General features: G+C 41.7%; 1 protein-coding gene and 1 long non-coding RNA gene across 13 annotated transcripts in view; one reads left to right on the top strand and one right to left on the bottom strand.

The window, feature by feature from the left end:
- Nucleotides 1–23,281, top strand: part of NPAS3 (neuronal PAS domain protein 3) — a 637,639-nt gene that overhangs the window by 501,468 nt on the left and 112,890 nt on the right. The window contains exon 1 of one of the 12 annotated variants that reach the window (XM_081207990.1): nucleotides 17,535–17,946. The exons of the other annotated variants lie outside the window; for them this stretch is intronic. Within the exon in view, the coding sequence (XP_081064116.1) occupies nucleotides 17,719–17,946 (228 nt within the window). The 5' untranslated portion in view covers nucleotides 17,535–17,718. Of the gene's footprint in view, nucleotides 1–17,534; nucleotides 17,947–23,281 lie in introns of those variants that run through there. 12 annotated transcript variants of the gene reach the window in all.
- On the bottom strand, nucleotides 18,070–22,948 carry LOC308596402. Its single transcript, XR_014012514.1, has 2 exons — nucleotides 22,753–22,948; nucleotides 18,070–18,411 (listed from the first exon to the last, which is right to left on the bottom strand). It is a non-coding gene; the product is annotated as an uncharacterized lncRNA (long non-coding RNA).

Raw genomic sequence — 23,281 nt, 5'->3', positions numbered from 1 at the left:
TGCAGCCCCCAACACTCCTCCACCAGTGGGGTGGGCAGGGGTGGTGTTCTTGCAGTTGTACCACCTTAGGTGGCTTTCCCAGTCCACCTCATGGGCGAGCTGACCTTGCTGCAGAATTTTTGGTGAAGCCAGACACAGCTAGTTTGGCCCGCTGTGATAGTCCTCAGGGCTGTCCCTTCTACTCAGCAAGGTAAAGAGGCCTGCTTATACAGTGGTACCTCGGGTTCAGTACTTAATTCGTTCCGGGGGTCCGTTCTTAACCTGAAACTGTTCGTAACCTGAAGACCACTTTAGCTAATGGGGCCTCTTGCTGCCGCCGCGCTGCCAGAGCACGATTTCTGTTCTCATCCTGAAGCAAAGTTCTTAACCCGAGGTACTTTTTCTGGGTTAGCGGAGTCTGTAACCTGAAGCATATGTAACCTGAAGCGTAGGTAACCCGAGGTACCATTGTACTAGCATATACGATGGCGGTTGGGAATCTGAGCTTATATAGCCATGTAGCAGAAGTTGCCCCCAGTTCCAGCTACTACGCAGAGGCAGTTTAAAGTCCAAAATAGTTTACTATTGTAGAAAATAAGGCTTCAGTAAAACAGCTCCAGACAATAATATATACATGCAGCTAATAATAATAATAATATCCCCAGCCATCTGGCATTTTGGCACCAGCAGGGGGAAGGCATTTGATGTTGGATCTCCCTCTCTGAGGATGGAAGATCTGGTGGATCCTATTGCCCCAGGGACACCCACCCAGAGACCACAGAATGACAAAGCAGAAACATGTTGCATGAGTTGAACCATAGCCATGATTAAAATGGTCTTTTATGTAAAATTCTGTGTTCCCATTTGTTATGAGCGCCTTCTTAACTCTGTGAGTGGCTTTTCTGTACTACTCATGCCAGTCTTTTCCAGCTAATTTTATGATTATAATGAGGCAATAGTATGCTGTTTAACGGAGAATGACCTTTTAATTGAAAGGCTATAAATTCATTCTCTGTGGCCCACACTGTAACAAATTAAAATAAACAGAGTAGCAAGCCTCTCTGTGTTGCACTGCTTTTCTGGCCAGGTCACTACCAGAATCCTAGCCGGCTCCTTTGTCATCTTGCACTGATTTAAAATGTTCAGGTATTATTTTGTTGGTTCTTTACATTACTATTGTCTTCAAGTCAAAACAAGAGACCAATCTTTCACTGGTTAAATTGAAAGTAATCAACATTTTATTTTATTTTTAGCATCTGGCACTCTTGCCTCTTAACAAATGCTTCCTAAAATAATAACAAGAACCTGGGTGGAATAAAGCACAGCTCAGATGGATATACTGTATACAGTATTAAAAAAATTAGTCCCCCAATCACAAACCATATGCCGTTTAATTTCCCAGATTATGATAAAATAAAATTGGAGACCAAGCCGTATTGCTAGTTTTTCTTGTGCTGTTCATGGGCTCATAAGTTGTGTGTATGTTACTGTCTGGAGGAGAAAATGGTTAGAGACCATTTTCTATGAGCACTTGAGATACTATTGTGATGAAGGCTATATATAAATACCTAGTGAGAGACAAACTAATACATTGGTTTACATGGGATACAAACTGCAGGCATCGCCCTATGGAAACGACCATCCAAGCAGGACTAGAACCATCGCAAAGCAGTGCCACTCACCCCAACTAGGGGTGTTAGCTAGGGATCATGGGAGTTGTAGGCCAAAAACATCTGGAGGTCTGAGTTTGCCTATGCCTGCATCAAGACATCAGTCATTAAAAACTTCCCTAAACAGGGCTGCCTTCAGATGTCTTCTAAGTGTGAGATAGTTGTTTATTTCTTTGACTTCTGGTGGGAGGGTGTTCCACAGGGCGGGTGCCACTACCGAGAAGGCCCTCTGCCTGGTTCTCTGTAACTTCGCTTCTCGCAGTGAGGGAACAGCCAGAAGGCCCTCGGCGCTGCACCTCAGTGTCCGGGGTTAACGATGGGGGTGGAGACACTCCTTCAGATATACTGGGCTGAGGCCATTTAGGGCTTTAAAGGTCAGCACCAACACTTTGAATCGTGCTTGGAAACGTACTGGGAGCCAATGCAGGTCTTTCAAGACCGATGTTATGTGGTCTCGGCGGCCACTTCCAGTCACCAGTCTAGCTGCCGCATTCTGGATTATTTGTAGTTTCCCGGTCACCTTCAAAGGTAGCCCCACATAGAGTGCATTGCAGTAATCCAAGCGGGAGATAACTAGTGCATGCACCACTCTGGCGAGACAGTCCTCAGGCAGATAGGGTCTCAGCCTGTGTTGATGGTATCAAATGGTTGATGATATCAAAAGCGGCTGAGAGGTTGAGGAGAATTAACAGAGACACATTTCCCCTGTCTCTCTCCTGACAGATGTCATCACACAGGGTGACCAAAGCAGTTTCTGTGCCAAAACAGGACCTAAACACCAACTGAAATGGATCTAGAAAATCAGTGTGCTCCAAGAGTGCCTGGATTTGGGCTGCAACCAGAATTGCTTTCTCTGGCATAACCCCAGTGGAGTGATTAACTCTCTCTTAGTTTAACATATGAAATCAACAGAGCTACTTCAGATTTGAGTGCCCAGTTTGCTGCTGTGGTGCCTTAAAAGTTGTTCAAAAGCATGTAGTAACACTTAGCCACAGAAATGCGTAAACAGCTAAATATTTTTTCAGGATCATAATCTGAATGCTTGACACGGGCTTTCTGAAGTCCATAATACCGGGTTGGACTATGATAGGAATAACCAATAAAAGCTGCCGCCTTGTAAAATAGAGTTCAGCTTTGTGCTGTCAGAATCCTGCATCTCTATCATGAACACATCACACGCAGGCAGTGGAAATTTTCCATATCCTTTAAACTTTTGCATCCTGTATATTTGGTTGTTAGACAAATAGAGCAAGCTTTGCTGACTTCATTTTCATTCTTGGCAGCATGTTTTTATCATAAGGCAGATAGTCATTAATTTACAGAATCAACGCTGGGAACAGCTTTTGTGATCTCATATTAAATTTTCCCCTGAATCCGCCCCTTGGCAAAAATTACTCACATCGTTAAAAAATATTTAATTAGGCTGTAGTTTATACCCAGCTCACTGGGGAAATGTTGGAATTAATATGATTTGCATGAATTCTGTTTCTCTTTCTCTGCTAGAGATTAGTTTTGAATTCAGTTCAGAGGGTCACTGACACTGCCAAGGACTCACAATCGTGAAGGTCAAACAGGTAGCAAATACATCCCATGGGTTGTTTCCCTGAAAAGACAACTCAAAATTGCTTTTAATTATGGGTCACCTAAAAGGCCATTTGCCGTTTTTTTAATTTTTAACCCATATATCTGAAACATTGTATGGGTGGACGTTCTCCTCTAGGTCTAAGCCAGCAGCACTTTAATATCACGAGGGAATCTATTGTTTGTATGTTTACTTAAATGATATCCACTTAAAGTTAGCACTGTGTGGCATAAGCTTTTTTGACAACAGGAAACAGTATCCACCTTGATTATAGTTGCAGAAAATGGGAAAAGGTGGTGCAGAGAAATCAATGGATATTTTTTTTAGGGACATGAGTTATGATTCTGTCTTTCATAGCAGAGCATCCTAGTTGATCAATTATCCCTCACTAGATTAGATACAATGTTTAGTTATGCATTATCTTATTTATTATTTCAAGGGTAGGGGGAACACCCTAAGGAGTTACACTCCTCTGCTTTATAAAAAGAGAGAGAGAAGAGGATTTAATGGAATATTTAATTAATAATCTAATCAATTAATCTCTGTTACATAAATGGTGAAATCTAATTCCTCTTTGCAGCTATATCAATAAGAGAAGAAGCGGAATGGCTGCCCACTTATCAGGATAATGGGAAACCATTACAGATACAAAGAAAAAGTGAAATTGTATTAGTTCTGCTATGCTAGCAGAGATATCAGCAGCTTTTAATAAAGAACTTTTGTAGCTAGGACAGACCACAGTATATGACTGTAATATGGGCAGTTCATCTTGGTAAATTTATTTGTTAGCTGGAATGATGATGAAATGTAATAGTTTAAGAATTTTAATAGTGATTGTGCAGGGTAAATCAAAATGTGTTTGATAGCAGAATTGATATGGGATGTTTGGAACCTGCAAGTAAATAAAGATCTCTAGGGGGAGAAATTCCACAAACCTTTGAGCTAGGAACATTTGTCTGCTTGCTGCACAAATGATGATTTCTTTCTTTCCTGCCAACATAGCCAGCACCCCCTATAACCTTTGTCACATGCCGAAGGTGTGTTTCTAAACCCTGTTCTTTGAAACCTGAGGTATAGGGTATGTTTTTAGGACCCATCCTATTCCTTTGATTGTAAATTGTTTTAAGCGGTTTTTAGTAATGTATTTTTACACTTTTGTAACCCGCCCTGGGATCTCATGATGAAGGGTGGATAAGAAATCTAATTACTATTAGCAATATCCAGGCTCCTAAAACTTAAGTAAGCATCTTACCAAGGATATCTGAAATTCTGGCTGTGATTTAGCTGATAGCAATGCAGATTAATTCATTTTGTGGATGAATGATTTCCTAAATATTCTCCCTCCTCTCTTTTGTAGTTGTTTTGCTTTCAGATACTCCCCAAATCCATTTTGTGAACCTCACAGGTAGACTTTCTTTGCAGCAGATAAGTGGTCTTTTTATTTACTGAATAAAAACAACTTTGTGACCATTTTATGCAATTTAGCAGTTGTGGGTTCTTTTGCGTAAAAACATAGTGTGTGCAAATTTATATTTAAAGGGAAAATGGAAGATTCAGAGAAATATTAAAGTTGAGCTTCATGCTGTGTTCCAAAGTCAATGCACCTAAATGCTCATAAATTGGAAATGTAAGAGGTCAAATTATGTTCAGTAAATTAAGGATGTGCGCAGATAAAATTGAGGCTATTGGCACATTTTTATTACAGAAGGTTGTATCAAGAATCCTATTTCAAGATACCTTAAACTGTAGCAGATTTTTCTTGTAATACAGAAAAGCAGGACATATTAACCTACCATTTGCCTCTGAAATCCAATTCAACCCCTTTGAACAGAATCTCATTGCTTGCCTCCCCTCCTTTTCTTTTATACTGGTAGGTTTTATTTTCACATCCTCTATCAAGATCCTGCTTGTAGTGATTCACTATTATGGATTCTGGCAAGAAAAGACCACAGTTTTATTTGCAGCACAAAATTGTCCACACACACAAGCATTAATTATGCACATTATGTACAAAAATAACGCTGCTAACCTTGCCAGCAGGCAGATTTCTTAGTCAGTAAATAGCATCCCGCTCCAACAGTGAGAGATTGAATTCTCTTCCCTGTAGGTGACAGTAATGCTGCCCACTCCCACAAAATTACATTGCTGTGAAAGGTAAAACAAAATGCCATTAGTTTTACCAAATGTATATTAACAAATGTGAGCTCTGCTTGTTTAATGATCCCCTCTTTTTCTCTATATCTGTTTTCTCCTTTTCTTGCCTTCCTCACACCAGCTATCTTTTATGTAGCTAGGATCCCCCATAGACTTATTTCCTGAGATCATGATCTTTAAAAATCCCCTGAATATTTTCTTTTACTTATTAGCAAAAGGGGGTACTCCTGCATGAGACTTTTCATGGAGCACCAGCCATGCACTCTACTAGCACATTCTGATTTCTCTATGATTCAAACAGCCTCTTGACTCCTAAAATAAATCGAACTCTTTTATGTGCTGTGTCCACTCAATACAAAATTGCTGGATTTGATAATGTCAGAACATCTACATCAGATCGCACCTGTAATTTCTTGCATTCAAAACAGGCTTTAGTGATGCAGCCAGTGTAGTCGGGCCAGTGTTGGCATTACATGCTCAAACCCATCTTTGCCCGGTGAGCAACCTGACTGTTGAATTTTGCACCAGTTTCTGAACCTTCTTCAGAAGTAGTCCCTGTTAGTATCTTCGCTCACAGGCAGAGGTACCTGGCCTCCCCCGAGGCAATTGAGCGAGATACTGTGTTTACCTTCTGCGACCTCCCGGCAGGCTAGGTAAACAAACCTGGCGATTCTTCTCATCAGACGTGAGAAGAACACACCGTCTGCTTCTCTGCTTCTCTCTCCCTCCCTGCATTCTCCCAGGGAGGAGAAATGAGACAGACAGGAGTCCTTTTTACATGTTTTATTCCTGTCACTCAACAGTACATAGAAATGTGACTGCACCCTTCAGTCTCCATCAGAAGAGACTTCAACTCCACCCCTGTACTTCCAGCACAGGTCATATGACACTCTGAGCTAACATCCGGTGCTCAGTACAGAGAATAGGCTCCACCTTTTCTCTAGCAGTACATCTGCAAACCACAACATCCTGTTTTGCATTCCAGCAATCTGGAGCTGGCTTTTGCCTTGGTGCTTTTTCCCAACATCCTCCCCCAAAAGCATCAATTGGCAAAACATGATCCAGAGAAGAGAACAAACAGTTGTTATACATATAACAGTCCCCTGTTGTTTCAGTTCCACCCTTGGAACTCCCCACCACTGGTTTCACCAGTGTACCTCTCTGGTTGTTTGGCTTCCAAGGAATGAGTGCTTCTGCATTACCTTGGCTTGCTACTCTCTGTTGTGTCTTTGTCTCTGACTTAGACACTGCTTTAACCTTCTTTGAGTTGTTAACAATAGCAACACATGCAACAGCTAAGTTAGCAAACTCTTTTGAGTACCTCTTTGGTATAACACGTTGCAGTAATCTAGCCTGGTAGCTACCAGAGCATAAACAATGGAAGTTAGGCCATCCCTGCCCAGATAGGGGCACAGCTGGTCCACCAGCTAAAGCTGATGGAGGGCCCCTGAGCCTCAAATGATTATTCATACCCCACCTACTAACTGACGTTCTGAAGGCAGTTTGCTGTGTGTACACACACACACACACACACACACACACACACACACACACACGTATGATACAATAGTCATTACAGCAAGGCGAAGGTATATTTAAGTTTCTACACACACACACAAACACCTTCCCTCATTCTACAAGGTTTCAACAATTGTCATCTTGCAACTGAATCTCCTGGCTGCTGAAGCAGCTACAGTGGTACCTCAGGTTAAGAACTTAATTTGTTCTAGAGGTCTGTTCTTAACCTGAAACTATTCTTAACCCAAGCTCCACTTTAGCTAATGGGGCCTCCTGCTGCCGCTGCGCCGCTAAAGCACGATTTCTGTTCTCATCCTGAAGCAAAGTTCTTAACCTGAGGTAATATTTATGGGTTAGCAGAGTCTGTAACGTGAAGCGTATGTAACCTGAGGTATACCACTGTATATGAGAGTCCCACACAGGCCAGGATCTCCTTACTGGGTTGCTACTGTTGCTATCCCTCACAGCCCTGGCGGCAGATGTTAGCTAATGAGAGTTCATTAGTGTCTTCTGCCCACCCCCCTTGCATTGTATGAACTTGTGAAGGAAAGTGAAATAAAAGGGAATATAATGTTGAACGTTGAGTTTGGGTGATATGCAGAGTGTTGGTTGAAAAATAAGAGTTTTGTGCCTATGTGAGTGTGGCTTTGTGAGGGAATAATATATATATTAGAGAGAGAGAGAGAGAGAGAGAGAGAGAGAGAGAGAGAGAGGGAGGGAGGTTATTTATTTATTAAATGTATATGTTAGTTTTTCTTAAGGATCTCAGTGTAGCATACGTACTTCTCATCCTCCACATTTTATCCTCACAATAACCCTGTGAGGTAAGTTAGACTGAGGGGCAATGACTATGTCAAGGTCACCAAGAGAGCTTCATGGCTGAGTGTGAATTTGATACGGTTGCCATACTACATGATTATCCACATTTTGCCCAGTTTCTACCCATGCTACTTGATGCCTGTTTAGACCATTTACTGACCCAGATTCAGAAATAGGAGGCTGAGATGGGAGGCATTAATCTTTCTAATTGTTTTGTGAGGTATGATATTGGTACTTGTGGGAGATTAGCAGCCAAAAATAACAAATGCATATATTTTTGCTAGTTAGCATGAAAAGATGCGAAGTCTCCAGAGCTGTTTTGCTGATAGACAGATAACAGAACACCTCTAGTCATCACATACAGCTCCCAAGTTAAAACAGTACAACGCATCATCAGAGATCTACAACCTCTCCTGGACAATGACAGTTCTCTTTCTCAAGCTCTGGGAGGAAGACCTTTCATTGCCTACAGACAGCCACCCAATCTTAAACAACTCCTAACACACAATAATACTACAACCAGACTTAACACGGACACTGGCACCAGAGCCTGCAATAAACCCAGATGCCAACTTTGCTGCCACATACACCCGGACAACACCATTACTGGCCCCAACAACATCACACATACCATCTCGGGACTATTTAATTGCTCATCGTCTAACATTGTGTATGCCATCAAATGCCAACAGTGTCCTTCAGCTCTCTATATTGGACAAACAGGCCAAACCTTACGCCAAAGAATAAACGGACATAAATCTGACATCAAGAATCACAAAACAGAGAAACCAGTAGGAGAACACTTCAATCTCCCAGGACATTCTATGCAAGATCTCAAAGTAGCTGTTTTACTACAAAGGAATTTCAGAAATAGACTGGAAAGAGAAGCTGCTGAATTGCAACTCATTACCAAACTTAAAACCATGGAGAGACCTGGTCTGAACAAAGACATTGGATTCTTATCTCATTATACATGACTAAGCCATTTCTCACCTTCTCACCCCTTGCCTTTTCCTGTAAGACCTATTACAGTCGTTAAGAGTCGTCAACAGGATCATCTCAGCTATCTGCCAATCTCCCATTCCCACCACCCTTCTGAGTAATACCCCTCCCCACCTTCTCACTATATAGAAGGATCTGGCAACTTCTGTTTCAGTGTATCTGAAGAAGTGTGCATGCACACGAAAGCTCATACCAAGAACTAACTCAGTTGGTCTTTAAGGTGCTACTGGAAGGAATTTTTTTATTTTGATAGACAGATAGAGATACAGTTGGTAGAGAGAGCTCTGTGTGATGTCATTTCCCCTGCTCTCCTGGAGAGGAAGCAGCATATAGGACTTCCTGTTCCTCTCCCCTCTTCATTTGACCAGTGTGTGTTGGATGCAGACATGTGTCTGCTTGTTGCAGCTTCAGGTGAAGCTGGTTATACTGTAAATATAGTATTTTGCTTGCATAGATTTGCTGCTGCCTTTGCTGTGAACCAATGCATGCTTATAAAGTAAGTTTTTGCCTGATTCTTTCTTAAGTGGGGTAAGAAGGGGGAAACCAGCTTATTTCATAGCTGGATTTGCTGAAAAGGAGGTTTTACAGTCTAATTCCTATGGTTTTAATTTTGCTGCCAAGAATGGGGTTTTGAAATTCTGTTCAACTCACTCACATGGGTGCCTGGAGGGATGAATTGCAATTAACATATCATCTCCTACCCATTAAAACCCATCCTGCACTACTACCTGTCAGTATTCATAGCCAATGACTTAAGTCACAGCTATGATTGACCTTTGGGCAGAGGAAAAGTGCAAGCCATAAAGATAGTAAAGAATGGAAAAACACACCAAATGCCTGCGGAAAGGACTTCCTGGTCCATTCTGATTATTATTATTATTATTATTATTATTATTATTATTAGTCTTTGCTGATGGATAAATTATTACTGCTCTGTGACCGGTGGGAAGGGATATTCAGGGTTTTAGTGCAGCTGTGACAGGTCAGCATTTTTTTTCAAAACAAAAGGTCTCAGCAATGTCAGAAGTTCATGCCCTTTTTACTTAGTTCTTATTCATTCTTTTTAAAAAAGTGTGTGAGAGTTTGTATAAATTAAAAAAAATCCCAGCCAACTTAAATTAAGTTCACCATTATATCCATAGTGCAGGGTAGTGGCATCAGTTGTGTCCCTTCTGCATAGTAGTCCTGTGCTATTCCCATACTGTTCAGGAGCGGGGGTGGGGGGGTGCGCTGAGAGAGAATGTATGACAACACTGCAGTGTTGTTATCCAGTCTCATGGAACGTTGGTTTTTCAATGCATTTTGTCCATTCCAATTCTGTTATTCTATCTATGTGGATGGCATTAGAAAGTTGGTGGTACAAATTCCCGCGACGGAGTGAGCTCCCGTTGCTTGGTCCCAGCTCCTGCCAACCTACCAGTTCGAAAGCACGCCCCAAAAAAAGTGCAAGTAGATAAATAGGTGCCGCTCCAGCGGGAAGGTAAACAGCGTTTCTGTGCTTCTCTGGTTTCGGTGTTCCATTGTGCCAGAAGCAGCTTAGTCATGCTGGCCACATGACCCGGAAAAACTGTCTGTGGATAAACGTCGGCTCCCTCGGCCTGTAAAGCGAAATGAGTGCCACAACCCCAGAGTCGTGCACAGACTACATGTGTATTCCATTCAACAAATCTGGGACTTGAGGCCACCATTCTAACAGTTAGTGATGAAGGTGGAACTAACCACAGGATAGGATACCATATTCATATACCTAATTAATACATCTGTTAAGAGTATGGGCTTTAACAGCTGCAGCTTCCCATCATCTTGGGAGCTTAATAGGACATGGAAGGCCCGTACTTAGCACAACATGTTAAAGCAAATATGTTTTGTTAATTGAACAATATTTTTAGGTTGAGCTTTTGGTTCTTTTTCATGCTTCCATCCTATGCAATGTTATGGTGGCAAATTAATCTGCAGTAGTAGCCTCTTCATCAGCTTCTGACGGATGCTACTGCACTGTTGCTGAATACAACATAGCATCAAAATTCAAAGAAGAAGAAGAAGAAGAAGAGGAGGAGGAGTTTGGATTTGATATCCCGCCTTTCACTCCCTTTAAGGAATCTCAAAGCGGCTAACATTCTCCTTTCCCTTCCTCCCCCACAACAAACACTCTGTGAGGTGAGTGGGGCTGAGAGACTTCAGAGAAGTGTCACTGGCCCAAGGTCACCCAGCAGCTGCATGTGGAGGAGCGGAGACGCGAACCCGGTTCCCCAGATTACAAGACTACCGCTCTTAACCACTACACCACACTGGCTCTCAATTATGCCATTATGCTGCATAGAAATGGGTTAGTTGAAAGGAGATGAGGATGCACATACCATCCTTTAACCCTTTTCCTCCACCACAGAGCCAGCTGCATGAGCAGCTGCCTGTGTGCCTGTCACTTAAATTGAAGTAAGCTGTGATAGGTGAATGGAAGCGAGAGATAGCAGGATGATGTTGCCAACTGCAAAGCCAACTAATAGAATTCTGCCCCTACCTATATTCTGCTATTTGCAATGAAAGAAGTACCCCGGTTTGGTGGTATATGTACTGTTGTTAAAGGTGAGCTGAACTGTGGGGTCCAACATCCGTGATAATTTTTGTTCCCCTTTGACACATCCACATCCCATATTTTTATTGTGAGTTTTGCAGGTGGAAAAAGACAAAAAAAAATCCTGGAGCGAGAGTGGGGACTGTAGGGTTTTTAATATCTAGGCATTTTTATACAGTGTGTGTGTGTGTGTGTGTGTGTGTGTGTGTGTGTGTGTGTGTGTTGCAGTAATAAGACTTTATAGTCTTTTAGTGTCCATTAGTGCAGATCAACCGGTTTTTAAAATGTGTATTTTGTTGACCTTTTCACAGTCTCTGAAATGACAGGTTTTGCCTCAAAAAAATCAAACACCATGACAATCCACTGCAGCACTAAATGTTATATTAGCTGTTTCTAGTGCCTAGGCACTGTACAAATAGGAAGATAGTAAGACAAGGCCTTTGGGTCAATCTATCAAAAAGATTTAAAGCATAGTCTGGACTCCATTGATGTCAATGGGAGTTTTCCAACCTGACTTCAACGGAGTTAGTATTATAGCCAATGCAATACACAGAAATTCGATCATGAAAGGAACTAAACTGATTTTCTGCAAGAGAAAAGTAGTTTCTTTCTTTATCAAATATAAATTGAGGTGGACAGTCCAGGTGCAAATGTGATGCTTGTCTTCTTGGCCAGCCCAGGGGATACTAAAGAGGGATCGCATTGGGAGGGAATCCTGAACAGGCTACTCTGGGCTAAGCAGAACTGTCTGGCACAGACTTGTATGCTTACCAAAGAATTCTCATGTGTATTCTATCTGATCAGGCCATCATACCACAGTGTGCTCATGAACAGTTGCAAAGTGGTTAGAGGTTACCACCATCCACATGTATGTGGGCACGCACACAAACTCACACTGCTCTACACACAGTGAAATAAGAATCTTGTACCTTCCCTCCTCCTAAATGCTGTTATCACTGCATGTTGAAGGCTATTTGAATATGCCGTTTTCCCTGCTCCTTTCTGTAGCCTTCTCTCCTGTCTATAACTCCATTGTCACCTACATCAATAGCATTTTCATTTGACATGAGAATTACAGCTTTACACTCTGCCCTTGGACATTACCTGAGAAAAGCAAAGTTAAATCCAAATATGTTCTTCCACTTGCACAAGTTTTTATATGTGGTTTAGCAAGTGGTGTTCAATTCCCTCTACCCCCTACAGATAAGCCTCTGAGGAAGAAGAGTGGAGAAGAGTGACTAGTGGGGTGCCACAGGGTTCTGTCTTGGGCCCGGTCTTATTTAACATCTTTATCAACGACTTGGATGATGGACTCAAGGGCATCCTGATCAGATTTGCAGATGACACCAAACTGGGAGGGGTGGCTAACACCCCAGAGGACAGGATCACACTTCAAAACGACCTTGACAGATTAGAGAACTGGGCAAAAACAAACAAAATGAATTTTAACAGGGAGAAATGTAAAGTATTGCACTTGGGCAAAAAAAATGAGAGGCACAAATACAAGATGGGTGACACCTGGCTTGAGAGCAGTACATGTGAAAAGGATCTAGGAGTCTTGGTTGACCACAAACTTGACATGAGCCAACAGTGTGACGCGGCAGCTAAAAAAGCCAATGCAATTCTGGGCTGCATCAATAGGAGTATAGCATCTAGATCAAGGGAAGTAATAGTGCCACTGTATTCTGCTCTGGTCAGACCACACCTGGAGTACTGTGTCCAGTTCTGGGCACCACAATTCAAGAAGGACACTGACAAACTGGAACGTGTCCAGAGGAGGGCAACCAAAATGGTCAAAGGCCTGGAAACGATGCCTTATGAGGAACGGCTAAGGGAGCTGGGCATGTTTAGCCTGGAGAAGAGGAGGTTAAGGGGTGATATGATAGCCATGTTCAAATATATAAAAGGATGTCACATAGAGGAGGGAGAAAGGTTGTTTTCTGCTGCTCCAGAGAAGCGGACACGGATCAATGGATCCAAACTACAAGAAAGAAGATTCCACCTAAACATTAGGAAGAACTTCCTGACAGTAAGAGCTGTTCGACAGTGGAATTTGCTGCCAAGGAGTGTGGTGGAGTCTCCTCCTTTGGAGGTCTTTAAGCAGAGGCTTGACAACCATATGTCAGGAGTGCTCTGATGGTGTTTCCTGCTTGGCAGGGGGTTGGACTCGATGGCCCTTGTGGTCTCTTCCAACTCTATGATTCTATGATTCTATGAAGGCTCCCTCGAGCAGAAAGATGTTGGGCTAGCATAGTAATAAATATATTAACGTATAATAATAAGCATCCAGCATCCCTCATTTTGTTTACATCACTGGATACTTCCCATTTCAGCCTCTTGTGCAAGTACAAGAACCACTGTTGAACCGATGGTAGTATCATACAAGCCATTGTTCAAGTGTTTGTGGAACCACACTAGCAGTGGTTTTTCTTCTACTCTCTGTTCTTTGGATCCAACCCAGGAGTTTTTCAATGAGGGATGATCTGGGTTCCATTCCAAGCACACTGAAGTCGGAGCTCTGAACTAAACAAGCATGTAGTAATAATAATAACAACAGCAATTTATTATTTATACCCCACCCATCTGGCGGGGTTTCCCCAGCCACTCTGGATGGCTCCCAACAGAATATTAAAAATACAATAAAACATCAAACATTAAAAATTTCCCTAAACAGGGCTGCCTTCAGACGTCTTCTAAACATCAGATAGTTGTTTATTTCTTTGACATCTAGTGGGAGGTTAAGAACAGACCTCCAGAATGAATTAAGTTCTTAACCCGAGGTGCCACCGTATTATTCTCATTTCTTTGCATTCTCTCATTCAAAAGCCTTGAAGTGCTTTTTTTTCTCACTGCTTTTACATTGCTAGCATTAAAATTTTTTTCTTGTAGTTTAATTTTTTTCACTTTTTCATTTTTTTCATATCTTAATGGATTCATACACCTTGATACTTTCTCCATATACAATTATTAGCACTTCATCTGTTAGCAGCCCCAATCTATATGCCCTCCCACCTCCATACAGATGGTCCCAGCTTCAATCCCTGGCATATTTAATTAAAAGTAGCAGGCAGCAGGTGATGAAAAGATGTCTGCCTAAAACTACTGCTAGTCAGAATAGATAATACTGGACTAGATGGACAAATACTCTGACCTGGCATATGACAGCTTCAGATGTTCCTGCTTCCCTTGAAATTTCTACACATTTTTGCAGAGCTGAGACCAAAGCTTTCACTTTGTTGGCTCAGAATATGAACATCAAAAACTTGTAGTTTCTTCCTCCCACCCACAATTCTTTCCTTCCGTTCCTTGTTAGATCAAAACCAGATGGGCCAGTGGGGAGAGATAATTTGGAGACTGACACATCAGTAGCCAGAAAGGGAGAGGTTTGGAGATTCACTCGTGGCAGGGAGAAAGGAGGAAGCCATCTTGCACCCCAAGTGATGTCATGAAGGAGGCAAAAGAGGATCCAGTTTGTCTCATCTTTGGCCTTTGCGAGTACAAAACTATTTTCCATGCTGATCTAGGGAGGTGTCTAAAATTTCTTCATGGTAGAGCATGAGACTCTTCATCTCAGGGTTGTGGGTTCAAGCCCCACGTTAGGCATTGCAGGGGGGTGGACTAGATGACCCTCACGGTCCCTTCCAACTCTACAATTATATGATTCTATGAAGGGGAACCTCCAGATTTCTGTAATGTTTTGCTTTTAGGCTAAATTCAGTGACAACGGTGAGAACTGTGAAACCCCACAGAGACATTTTGTCTTATTTATTGCACATGAAAAAAGCCCTTTTGCTTTCCTTGAAATTCCTCAGATATTTTGCCTAGCACACATACTTTAAAACTGCTTTAGAGTAAAGTTTGATGTCAAGTCTAGTTTACATACCTAGAAAACAATAAGAGAAGAGACCAAGACTGTGGTTAGCTGTGCTGCAAGAGCAGAGTGTCAGGTTGTTAGGATTCTATTTTTATTGCTGTTGTTGTTGTCGTTTAGTCATGTCCAACTCTTCATAACCCCATGGACCAGAGCACGCCAGGCACTCCTGTCTTCCACTGCCTCCCGCAGTTTGGTCAAACTTATGCTGGTAGCTTCGAGAACACTATCCAACCATCTTGTCCTCTGTCGTCCCCTTCTCCTTTCCCAGCATCAGGGTCTTTTCCAGGGAGTCTTCTCTTCTCATGAGGTGGCCAAAGTATTGGAGCCTCAGCTTCAGGATCTGTCCTTCCAGTGAGCACTCAGGGCTGATTTCCTTCAGAATGGAATTACTACTACTACTACTACTACTACTACTACTACTACTACTATTATTATTATTATTAGTATTTAAATACCGCCTTATACCCAGAGGTCTCAGGGCAGTTCACAGTGAGATTTACAGTGGCACTAGAGAAGAGGTCCTATGAAGTACATAGTCCATAGTGTTTTTTTGGAGAAAGAAGTGGATGAAAAGGGGGATAGCGCACCCCATGTTCACTAGAATGGCATTCTAAAGGATATGAAAACAGCCACATCTCATTTGCGCTGGAGCAAATTTGTGTCAGCAAATGAGTAAATTAAGGAGGGCTGAGGCTGTTTCCTTACCTTCATTGGCACATTATTTGTTGTAGTGAAAAACTGCTTTTTGTGCCACAGCTACTAAAACCCTGCCCCATCCTTCTTCATCTGTTTTCCTCTCTCACATCTAAAAAATCAGTGTTCATTTCTTCCTACTTCACAAGACCAACTTTTTGCTGATAGCACTTATACTGTTTTCATTATCAGCATCCGTTATCTACCACATGCCATTACTAAATTGAGGTACGTTTTCTGAAGCTGATCTGCAAATGCGAGAATTTGTGCTGGAAATTGTGCTTCTTTATGGAGAGCAAGTTCCATATTGCTGCATATAGGAAGGAGCAGAAACTTAAGGAGGAAAAAGCTGACAGGAAGTGCTACCAACCTGGACTGGCTGTAAGTTAGAAAAGCAGGCAGGTGTGAACTGGCTGAGAGCAAACAGGTTGGTGGGGCAGCGCCCTACTTGCCCTCTTAGCCTCCACTGCTAAGAGCCTTCGTGTCATAAATGTGACATTTTGAACAATACAATAACTAGCTCCCACACCCTGTTGGGGCTTTCTACCTGTATATGTCTTTACTGTTATTTACTGAGTTTCTTTACTTGGGAACTTGAGATCTGTTAGATCAAAAGAGGGATAAGGATAGCAGTCTGTCTTGCCTCCTCAGACTGCTACAAAACTTGCACAGCTAACTAATTCAGATGTTACCTTTGTTGTTGTTGTTGTTTAGTCGTTTAGTCGTGTCCGACTCTTCGTGACCCCATGGACCAGAACACGCCAGGCACCCCTGTCCTCCACTACCTCCCGCAGTTTGGTCAAACCCATGCTGGTAACCTCGAAAACACTATCCAACCATCTTGTCCTCTGTCGCCCCCTTCTCCTTGTGCCCTCCATCTTTCCCAGCATCAGTGTCTTCTCCAGGGAGTCTTCTCTTCTCATGAGGTGGCCAAAGTACTGGAGCCTCAGCTTCACGATCTGTCCTTCCAGTGAGCACTCAGGGCTGATTTCCTTAAGATGTTACCTTGGCACCCTGTTAATGAGACCTTGATGCTTCATCAGCTGGGAATCCGCTTTGGGACAGAATCATAATTCATGCCAATGAGAAGTCGTACCTTCAGTGTTGCAGGCACTGTGGAACTCCCTCCCACAAGAATTAGATAGGCACCATTCCTGCTTAGTTTCAGATGTTTTGGCAAAACTGTTTTATTTCAGGAGACCTTTGCACCCTGAATGCTTCTCAGGAGTTTTACATTTTTATTTTTTTTTAGCTTTTAAATTCTTGAGGTTTTATATTTTGGAAGTTTAAATTGTGTCTCAATTGTGTATTTTATTATTGTAGGCCACTTTGAGACCTATGTGGTGAAAAGCAGGATATACATTTTTGAGTGAACGAATGGATAAAGCATATGGAGTTGAATTCAAAGGTTGCATGAGTGGAAGGCCAGTTGCACAACTGAACATTACCCAAGGCCAGCGCTTCCATGAGGCAAGGCGAAACAATTTACCTCAGGCAGCAGATCTGACCCCTACCTCACTCCCTATTGCACTGTTGCCAGTCCCATTGTGCAACTGCCAGCCCTGCCACAGCCCATGCCACCACTGCCACAGTCGCCATTAATGCTGGTCCCTCGAAACTGTGTTGTGGTAGTAGCACAGGTGCAGCTGTGGGTGAGGGCACAATTGTGGTGGCAGACATGATGGTGGGTGCAGGGTGGGCGGCCTATACCAGGAAAATGTCCTGGCCGACCCTATCATTGCCTCACTAGTTCTGCCACTGCCCAAAGCTCCAAAGACTTCATGAAGGACCTTCTGAATAGCATGGGCAGTTTCAAAGAGGGTTGCAGCAGGGAGTGAGAATAGATCAGAACTGGATGGAGAAACCATATGTGACAAGGGATGTAGCTAGCTGTTGTGGCACCCAGAGTGGTAGGGGCAGGGCGAGCTGCCCACGGGGGCGGGGCAGCGATCTGCACCGCCATGGAGTCCACCTGGCAGAGACAAGTCCCACGCTGCCGTTTCAGGCAGCACAGGGCCCCGAGCCACCGCGTCACTCCCAGGAGAGATACGTGGCTCAGGCGCGCTGCAGGCCAGGCCTCAAGGTAAGTGCCGCCCCCTGCGATGTGCCATTTTGTCACCCCCACGGGGATGACACCCGGTGCGGATCGCATCCCCCACACCTCCCCTTCCTACACCCCTGCTTTAAACTAATCCCAACCTTTGGATCCAGTTCATTGCTTTATTTTGTATTGTTTTCTTCTTTCTCTAAAGCTTTGATTTTGGAAAGAGCACCAGGATGCAAGGCTGTGTATGTAAATACTTAATAAATATCCACTTGATGCAGTTCTTCTGTCTTGCTTTAAAGAGCACTGCTTTCAGCTCTCAATTGACTAGATCATTTTAGCAGTGAGGCTGACTAACAATGAAGGCGGTGCATTTCCCCCCCAAGCCTTAGAGATACATTTCAAACATTTGTTCTTTCTTTTCTGTAACTTGTCTGAGATGGAAATTCATCTGTGAACCCTTGTTTTTCCTTCACGTTTTCGCAGAACCACATTTGCATGCCCCTGGAAAAAGAATCAATATTATGAATAAGTCTTCCAGAAAGCCCTTAATTATGTGTCTGTGTATCAGCTTGTAATATTTTGTGTTTCTTCAGATTCGTCTCCTTTTTAGCTGACACAAGTGGACTTTGAAAAGTGGAGTAAAATCAGCAATGCAACATGGAAATGCATGCAAAGTTGTTAAATGTGATAGCAAAATAAGAGAAGCTTCAGTCAGTATGATCAGAGTTGTTAAAAAAAGAGAGAGAAAGCCAGCAAACTGTCTATCATGTGATGAAGTTTGACAGTAGGGATTATAGCTTTGATGGACCAGAACAGCTAATAGAAGAAGCTGACATTTTTGAAACCCTGCTAATTAAGGGTTCCTTCCTTAATATTAAAATAAAGTCTTTGTCTGGGTTTTATGGTTGGAGAATCAGGTGTTTTCATTAATATATGCCAGTCAGTCTTAATAAGCTTGGAGGGCAGAGGAAGTTATTATTGAGTGACCTTCTACAAAATAAGCATGTTGCTAAGGGCTCTAACCCTGCCCTGTTCAGACTGATGAATCTCATTTCCAATGCAAAAGCTTCACAAGAAATCTAAGCATTCTCTGTGCAATCACAGAAAATAATCCTTGTGTCTCTTGTAATGTCCAGAATTGCCACTTACTATACTTCTACTGTACAATGAATATTACAATACATATTATTTTTCCAGCACAATTGTCTACGTTTCTGAATTGCCAAGAATAGAAAAAAAACTTATTGTCAAGATACCTGTATTGAAAAGTCAGCTCATTTTAATACTTCTCAAATAGTCATCTACTCTGTTCATGAATTATAATGCACAGAATACATCCAACAATGCTAGCTTTATAAAAAGATATGTCTATATTATTACATATTCATTTTCAAATAGATTTTGAACAGATTTTAAACCATGCATTGAAATTCATTGAAATGATAAATTCAGAGTTGGATTTTGATTTGCTTTTAATCCAATTTTAGGCATAATGTATTTTCACCTTTTTTGTACTAGTTTTGCTTTTATGTTGCCTTGTGAAGCAAATGAAAATGATGGTAGATTTTTTTTTGGGGGGGGAGTTATAATATCTGCAGATGAAAGCTAGAAAACGAGCTGGTCAAACATATGAAATCAGTCAAGCATCAACACTATTTGTGAACATCCTTATATTCATTCTCTGAGTGCTGGATCATTGCCAGCAAAAAAGAACCCCATTCAGATATTTCCTGTATACAGAGATTTCCTGAAAGCATATCCTGCTTGCATGGTTTAAATTTTATTTGCCTTTTACTGAATCAGATATGTTCTCTTCGAGGTATCCCATGCAGAATAAATGCATCAGGTAAAAGATGGGAGAACATATCAAGAACATATCAAGCTTAATGGGTTGTGAGCAATTACACAGCGCGCAGGCTTAGCTGAAATGTTGGAACTGGGCAGCATTGGTATGTCATTCCATGTATTTACACAGCAACAGCAGCAGAATAACTTGCATCATAATTCAAGACGTCCTTAAATGCAGCTACATGTGTTTAAACTGCCATATCTACTGTTAAAACATTACTTGCTGTTCCTTGGGAAAGCATGTGTAGTCAGACAGTATCCATTAATGTTTCAGTTACAAAACCCGTTGTGGTGCCTTAAAGCAGGGAGGTAGAACCTGTGGCCCTCCCAGCATTGTTGGACTTCAGTTCCCATCAGCCCTGGCCAGCATGTCCCATGATCAGGGATGATGGGAGCTGAAGTCTAGTAACATGGAGAATGCCATAGGTTCCCCCAACCCTGCCTTAAAGACTAAGGGTGATAGTGAATGAAGTCGTTCTCAGACACATCGAAATCAATGGATGTAATTCAGTAAAATAATGGATTTCCATGAGATTACACTGGTTAACATTGAATACTGCCTAACAAATTTATTACAGCGTAAGCTTTCATGGAGTACAGGCTACACCATCAGATGCATGAGGTGTTTTCTGGAGTTGAGAGAATAGGGGAGCTGTAAACAGTGAAGTCAGAAGGAAGTTAAAGGCAGAAAAGTACAGGCTGTAATAACTGCATTGTGACCCACTGATGTTATGGTTGCCATTAGATTCCAACATAGTGCTGTCAGAGGAGTCATGGGGACAGACCTGGCATCTGCCACATTTCTGTTGGCACATATTGGGCTGCTACCCATGGTCTGCAAGAGGCAAGTGTCTAGGATGGACTATAGATCAATGGTGAAATGTTTGAGTAGTTTCAGCTGGGAATTAGACGACAACAAGTGGCGGTCTTGTTTTCTCTTCTAGGTCTATTTTACATAAGATTATTCCTGAATCCCAATCTGATTTTGTAGTTCCGTTCTGCTTTGTTTTTCATTTAGTTGGCTGGGATTTGAGAACAACTTGATGTATATTCTTTAGTTGTGAGCTGTGAATTTTAGACTTGCTGGTTAAATGTGAATATATGAGGCTGTTTTGTAGGATTTAGCACTGTATTCCAAGTGGAAGTTAGAAGCATGCAAGAATGTATAGTGGTCAGTGGGTTCCAATATATCCATTATGCAGATGCACCATTGTTTCCACAAAGTGAATACTAGTAATATTAATCATAATGTTAAGGTTTTTTTAATTGTTCACCTTCCATTGTAATATTTGATAACTGCCAGTGATGCCCTTTTCTATTCTACATAGGACAAATCAGGTCAGTTTCTGTACATCAGAAATGGCAGTACTGTGTATAAAAACCAGTGGGGGAGCACTTCAGTCTCCTACAGCCCTCTGTAACTTGCCTTAAAGTGGCCAATGCCATATCGGAACAAAGGGAGACTGCTACATGAAAATGCTGAATTATGATTCATCAAGAGGTTCAGTGCTATCACTTGTAGGCTGAATCAGGACAAATGATTTTTTTTATCACGCTGCTTATGTTCATTGGCTAACTTATGCCAGGATGTCTGTGTTACCAAAACCTGCTTTTTGTCAATGCTCACTATTAGTCATGTGATTTTCATAAACTATGCTTTTCCATATCTCATTTTCTGATGACCTCACTCTTTACAATTTCCCCCAAACTATATGCACACACTCTCTCACATACTTGCAACTCAACACTTCATGCACCTGATAAATTGGATTGAATTACACATAAATTTAAGGCATCATATATTTTGGGTCCCAGCTTTTGTTGCAAGCCTTTGTAAATATTCAGTGTCATTCACATACCACCTGAATAGTGGTATTATTGGGTTTTGGGGAGAGGATTATTACATCCTAGCAGAGTTGTTCCATACCCAAGCACTGTGCCGACATGGAGAAACACTCAGTCATACAATCCCATGTGCACATTTTGAAATAGGCATAGTCCAGGAGTGTTATTCTGAAGTTATGAACTGTTTCTCGAATCCATGAATAAAGTGTGAATATTATTTTGATTGTATCTGAAGAAGTGTGCATGCACACGAAAGCTCATACCAAGAACTAACTTAGTTGGTCTTTAAGGTGCTACTGGAAGGAATTTTTTTATTTTTTTTATTATTTTGATTATCATCATCAACAACAACTTGTAAAGAATAGCATTACTGGACGATATACCTATAAACTAATATCGTGCACTAGAGATAGAGCAAAAAGGGCAGTGACCCTATGTGTGATTCTGACTGGTGCTCCATTTCTCTACCCTCCATAACATTTAGTTATTTAAAATATGCAGAGGCTGTGTTTCCAGATCAAACCCTCTTAGAGCAGCTTGCAAAACACCATCGAAATTAACAAAATGCCAATGAGCTAGCACTTATAAAACATTAAACCCTATTACATTAAGTTTACTGTCATAAGCATATAATAAAGTATTTTAATAAAGTATTTCTCTCCCCCCAGCCCTGCCAAATAGCATTGAAATGTTCATTAATTAACATTTCAAACTCTGTCAGATCACAATATAAGTTGACATTCCTTATTGTGATTGTTCCAAAAAGACTCCTTATTGAATGGTATGAATAAAACTCTTTCTGAGAGTAATAGCAGTGCAACTTACAGCAACTTATTTAGTTGTGGTATTAAGGCTGCAAGCTTTGACCACTCACAAGGCAGGATAGCCCTAATGTAGTTAGTAGGTATCTACTGAGCAAGTATGCGCAAGATTGTGCTGTTGTTATGTATACCAGTACTGATCCATGTGTTGATTACTCTTAGACTTCAACAAAGGAGGAAATACCAGGTGCTAGTTACATACTGTAGTTATCCCGCGTTACCAATCCTGTTCTAACAACAAAATTATTGCTAGAGTGTCCTCTCCCTTCTCCTGCACAACTATTAAAAGTAATGCTTAATGTATATATTTCTGGAAATAAACAGATACCTATGGGACCTCAAAAGGAAACATCACAAGTCATCTCTGATGTCATTAATCTATGCTTCAGTGCTCTAGCATCCAGCCAGCTAGACAGAAGTACTGTATTCCAGATACCATTATACAGCTCTTGTTTGCAGCAGGCTCTGAGTAAATCTCTACATTGCTCGGGTTCTGAATGGAACCCCATCCTCATGGTGACACAATTAGGTTGTATGTAGAACTGCAACTGCCTTCCAAATGCCCAGCTGCCCTCTGCTATTCTCAGCTCTCTCATCATTCACACAAAGTCATTTTTAAAGAAAAAGGAGGGGGGGGATGAAAAACAGGGTGTAAAAAATAAAAGCAAAAAAGTCTGTTTCCTCAAATAGGTTTGTTTTTGCTAGTCTGTGTGGCATCGCAACATAAGCCAGCACATATTTCCTTCAATGTCCATTTTGAATGCAAGGCGAGAGTTACGACAAGTGTGTTCGCACTGCTGAAAGTGGGCTGCAGTGAGTTGCCGGCAAAGGGGGTGATGATTTATAATTGGGATAAA

Source organism: Podarcis bocagei (genome assembly GCF_964188305.1).
Source record: "Podarcis bocagei genome assembly, chromosome: 1".
Lineage (NCBI taxonomy): Eukaryota > Metazoa > Chordata > Lepidosauria > Squamata > Lacertidae > Podarcis > Podarcis bocagei.
Note: the sequence above shows the minus strand (reverse complement) of the source record. Positions and strands in the feature narration are given on the sequence as shown.